Raw genomic sequence first — 5,645 nt, forward strand, 5'->3', positions numbered from 1 at the left:
AAAGTGTTTTAAGAGAAGTGCGAAAAGTGTTAAGTTTGAAAAATGCCTTTAAAAAAGAAATCATTTATTGGAAAAAATACATTGAAGGCCATAAAATCAAAAACAAACAGAGCCAACGAAACGCCATACAATCACGTACATCGTTTAGTATCAAAACGTTTTCAAACGCGTAATTCAAGAGCAAATGAAACTGTTTATAATCGTGAAGTTCGCCTAGAAGCTGATAGATTAAGAAAAAGTAATTCAAGAGCAAATGAAACTGTTTATAATCGTGAAGTTCGCCTAGAAGCTGATAGATTAAGAAGAAGTGAATTAAGAGCAGTCGAAACATTATCTCAACGTAACGTGCGTCTTGTAGCAAACAGTTTACGAAATCACCATTCAAGAGCAACTGAAACATCTGTTCAACGTGAAGTTCGCCTACAATTAAACCGCGAGAGAGCAGTAGCATCCAGGAAATCTGTTTGGAAAAATTTGAACAATGAAGCATTCAAATATGACAAACAGATTGATTATAGGTTTGTGTTTGCTATTTTTTGTCGTATATGTTCGCCGTAGTAATCTATTTTGATAAATCAAATATGTGTTATTGTGTTTTCATACATTAAGCTCGCATCCAAATGTTTCAATTGGAAAAATGGATAGTCTCTGTTTGAACTGTCATGCACTTAAATTTCATAAAGAATCACCCGGAATGTGTTGTTCAAATGGAAAAGTTGTGTTGCCAGCATTGAATGATCCACCTGAACCACTTCGAACGTTTGTATCGGGTACTGATCCATTATCAAGACACTTCCAACAAAACATTCGGAAGTACAATTCATGCTTTCAAATGACATCGTTCGGGGCATCAAAAATTGAAAATTTCAATGGATTCATGCCCACATTCAAAGTTCAAGGACAAGTGTACCATACAATCGGTTCACTTTTGCCTGTACCCGAAGAAGATTCAAAATTTCTTCAGATTTATTTCATGGGTGATAATGAAAAGCAGATTGATCAACGTTGTGCTATTATTCAAGGAATGAAACGTGAAATTGTTGCAAATTTACAAGTATTATTCCATGAGCACAACCATTTGATTCAGTCGTTCAAAGTGGCAATGGAACAAATGCCTTTAAATGAAAGCAAAGTCATGATAAGAGCAGATAAAGTGCCACATGGAGAGCATGAACGACGATACAACGCCCCAACGATTGACGAAGTTGCAATAGTTATAGTTGGAACTGAGTTTGAAAAGCGAGATATTGTTATTCAAAAACGAGATTCAGGCTTACAACGCGTGGCTGAAACACACCGATGGTACGATGCACTTCAATATCCATTGTTATTCTGGCAAGGAGAAGATGGATACCACTTTCAAATGAAGCGAATTAATCCCAGCACAGAAAAGCCAACTGGAAAAAAGGTACTCAATTGGTGTAAAGTAATGACAAAGTTAAATTTAATTCATTATTCTATAGATTACATGTATGGATTTTTATGCATATCGTATGATGTTGAGAGCCAATCAATCAACTCACATCTTACAGTGTCGACAGCTTTTCAACCAATTCATCGTTGATATGTTCGCCAAGATGGAAAGTGAACGTTTGCTGTTCATCCGCTTAAATCAAAAACAGCTTCGGGTGGAAAGTTATATTCATTTGAGGGATGCCGTAGCAAAAGATGGAAATGTAGCCGATATTGGACAAACCGTTATTCTTCCATCTTCGTTTATGGGAAGTCCAAGACATATGCATGAATATGCTCAAGATGGGCTGACATATGTTCGAAAAGAAGGTACGCCAGATTTATTCATTACATTTACTTGCAACCCGAAATGGAAAGAAATCGAAGAGCTACTTCTACCGGGACAAAATCCATCTGATCGACACGATATAATAGCTCGAGTTTTCAAACAAAAGCTAATAAAATTCATGGATGTCATCATTAAAAGCCAAATTTTCGGAGAAGTGAAATGCTGGATGTATTCGATTGAGTGGCAAAAAAGAGGTCTTCCGCATGCTCATATATTGATTTGGTTGAAAAACAAAATAACTCCAATTCAAATTGACAATGTGATTTCCGCTGAGCTACCAAATCCACAGGAAGATCCCGTTCTATTTGAAATTGTGAGAAAAAATATGATTCACGGACCATGTGGGCGATGGAATCCGAACTCACCTTGCATGAAGGATGGAAAGTGTACCAAAAAGTATCCACGTGAACTGATACAAGAGACACAAACAGGTTCTGATGGATATCCAATGTACAGACGTCGTAAACCAGATGATGGAGGCCATGCATGCGTTATCAAAGTGAAAAATATTGACGTCACTGTTGATAATAGGTGGATTGTACCATACAATCCCCTATTATCGAAAATGTTCAATGCACATATCAATGTTGAATACTGCAATTCAGTAAAATCCATCAAATACATATTGAAGTATGTCCATAAGGGCAGTGATATGGCAGTTTTTGGACTTTCCAACGGAAACGCAAATGACGAAATATCTCAATATCAAATGGGACGTTACATTAGCAGTAATGAAGCAGTCTGGCGAATTCTTGGTTTTAATATTCACGAACGATATCCATCTGTTATGCATCTATCCGTTCACCTGGAAAATGGTCAACGTGTATATTTTACCGAAGAAAATGCACAAGAACGAGCCACAAATCCGAAAAACACCACATTAACAGCATTTTTCCAACTTTGCCGGAGTGACGCATTTGCGAAAACATTGTTGTATTCTGAAGTGGCCAAATACTATACTTGGGATGATAAAAAAAATGAATTTTTCAGAAGAAAACAAGGTACGTAAATGTTTTTGTCAACCACTAATTGTGAGATAATAATTAAAAAAGAATAAATCTTCTTTAAGGTTCTCGAAATCCCGAATACGCTGGAATTTTCGCAAGTAGTGCATTGGGTAGAGTGTATACCATTCATCCAAACAATGCTGAATGCTATTTCCTAAGAATGCTTTTACATACAGTGAAGGGACCAACATCATTTGAGGATTTAAGAACTGTGAATGGAGAGCTATGTCAAACAAACAGAGAAGCTTGCCTTAAACTTGGTCTACTGGAAAATGATGATCATTGGGATAAGGCATTGGAAGAAGCAACACTCACATCGCATCCACGCCAGATACGTAATTTATTTGCAATCATCATAACAACCTGCGCACCGTCTGATCCAAAAGGTTTATGGGATAAGCATAAAGAGAGTCTCAGTGAGGACATTCTACGAAAAACCCGTATCCTGCATCCTAATATAGATGTTCAATTTTCGGATGAAATTTTCAACGAGGCACTCATCTTATTGGAGGAAAAATGCATTTCGATCAATAATAAAACTCTATTTCAATTGGGATTACCAGCACCAATGTGTAACCGATCAAATTTGACGAATAGAGATCTCATGCGTGAAAAACAATACAACGTATATGAGCAACGAGAATACGTTGAGAACCATGAGAAATTATTGAATGAAGATCAAAGACGAGCTTATGAAATGGTGATGCAAAAAATTGCAAAGGATAACGGCGGAATCATTTTCCTTGATGCTCCAGGAGGCACAGGCAAAACATTCCTATTGAACTTGATTCTGGCAAAAGTTCGATCAGAGGAAGACATAGCGGTCGCTGTTGCATCATCAGGAATAGGTAAACCATTATTTGTCTATACTAATGAAATCTTACGTTTATGTAAATTATAATATCTATGCTATTTTTCAAATCATATAGCGTCAACATTGCTCAATGGTGGAAGAACAGCACATTCAACATTTAAATTGCCATTAAATTATAATCAAAATGAGACACCCACGTGTAACATTGGTAAAAATTCAGGTATGAATATAGAATTACAATCATGCGAAACAATTTAAACAATAAATGATTTACTCTTACAGGCATGGCAAAAGTTTTACAAATGTGTAAAATAATTGTTTGGGATGAATGTTCAATGGCACATAAAAGGTCGTTCGAAGCGTTAGATCGTACTCTACGTGACTTGAAGGGGAACGATCATCCAATGGGAAAAATAATCGTATTACTAGCAGGCGATTTTCGACAAATATTGCCTGTTATTCCACGGTCAACGCCTGCAGATGAAATAAATGCCTGCCTAAAATCATCATACCTGTGGCAGCATGTAGAAAAAATGCAACTAGAAACAAACATGCGTATACACTTAAACAACGATTCATCGGCAAAAGTATTCTCAAAACAACTGTTGAATATAGGCAATGGAAAGCATCCAACTGACCCAAATACGAATGAAATATCGTTTCCAGCGAATTTTTGTCGAATGCAGTCTTCTCTTCAAGAAATGATCAATAGTGTTTATCCTAATATTTCAAATAACTACAAAAATCATGATTGGTTATATGAACGCGCCATATTAGCACCGAAAAATGATGACGTAAATCAAATAAATCATCAAATACTGCAGCGAATTCCAGATTCAACAGCAAAATTCAAATCCATTGACACAGTTACGAACGAATGTGAAAGTGTTAATTATCCAATTGAATTTTTGAATTCGTTGGAACCAATAGGAATGCCACCACATGTATTATCATTGAAGACTGGTGCAACTTTAATGATCATAAGAAATTTGGATCCACCAAAACTGTGCAATGGAACTAGAGTTGCAATCAAAAGTTTGACACAGAATTTAATTGTAGCAACGATAATGAATGGAAAACACAAAGGAGAAGATGTGCTTATACCCAGAATTCCAATTATATCTACGGAGTCACCTATTGAATTCAAACGTTTACAATTTCCAGTACGACTGGCCTTCGCTATGACAATAAACAAAGCACAGGGCCAAACACTAAAAATTGCAGGATTAAATTTAAGAAATCCATGTTTTGCGCATGGTCAACTATATGTTGGATGTGCACGGGTTGGCGCACCTGATAATTTGGTTGTTTATGCGCCAAACAAAAAAACCAAAAACATTGTATATAAAAAAGTATTAGAATAAAATCTCCAAAAACTAAATTTCAATATCAACATCTCATGTTTTCATTTACATATCACAATCTATACGTACATTGCTATTGCTGAGTTGGAAAAGTTCGTCTTACTACCGTTAAGAAAAAAGAATAAGGTTACGAGCGAGCGAAGCGAGCGAGTAACCGTCCAATTTGAAAGAAACAGTTTTTTTCAATATATTATTTGCATGAGGTAGCTGCTACGAGCGCGCGAAGCGCGCGAGTAGTTGCTAGTTTCTTATAATAAAGTGCATTAAATTATGTTACTTTTTATTTTACAGTGACTTAAATTACGTTAAATTTTCTAAATCTTATTTACAAAAAATAGCAAAAGCAAATAATAATCAGCAAAATATACAATACAAGCTAAAAAAAGTCAAAGCAAATATCAAAAATACGGTATGAAAATGTTAATAAGAAAAAAATGCTTCAGTTTGGCGACATTAAAGCCTGCTTGAAAAGAAAAATTAGTTTCGGTGGAAATTTTAAGGACTTACATAATATGTGCGTACATATCAATCACAAGTTAATTTGACTAGAAAATCAATATAAAAGCAAGGCATGCAAAACAACTTTGGAACTAAAATGGCGAGCAGAATGTATATCAAAACTGATCCATATAATATATTTTATAAGCGTTAAAGATTAA

At 35.5% G+C, this 5,645-nt stretch overlaps 1 protein-coding gene across 1 annotated transcript; it reads left to right on the top strand.

Moving 5' to 3' along the window:
* The first annotated feature begins 637 nt into the window (after positions 1–637).
* Positions 638–4,986, top strand: LOC116342287. Its single transcript, XM_031769803.1, has 5 exons — positions 638–1,408; positions 1,464–2,802; positions 2,871–3,656; positions 3,738–3,842; positions 3,905–4,986. Exons 1-5 carry the CDS (start codon positions 638–640, stop codon positions 4,984–4,986), a joined length of 4,083 nt encoding a protein of 1,360 aa, XP_031625663.1.
* Positions 4,987–5,645: the final 659 nt, after the last annotated feature.

Source organism: Contarinia nasturtii, unplaced genomic scaffold, assembly GCF_009176525.2.
Source record: "Contarinia nasturtii isolate CC-2019 unplaced genomic scaffold, AAFC_CNas_1.1 Cnas_scaffold_863, whole genome shotgun sequence".
Classification (NCBI taxonomy): domain Eukaryota; kingdom Metazoa; phylum Arthropoda; class Insecta; order Diptera; family Cecidomyiidae; genus Contarinia; species Contarinia nasturtii.

What these genes read in the sequence shown, in the direction of transcription:
- LOC116342287 (XM_031769803.1), top strand. Translation starts at nt 638, where the DNA reads ATGGATAGTCTCTGTTTGAACTGTCATGCACTTAAATTTCATAAAGAA. An exon ending in AAAAGCCAACTGGAAAAAAG is followed by an intron (nt 1,409 to 1,463) that starts GTACTCAATTGG and finishes ATTATTCTATAG; the next exon opens with ATTACATGTATGGATTTTTA. An exon ending in TGTTGCATCATCAGGAATAG is followed by an intron (nt 3,657 to 3,737) that starts GTAAACCATTAT and finishes CAAATCATATAG; the next exon opens with CGTCAACATTGCTCAATGGT.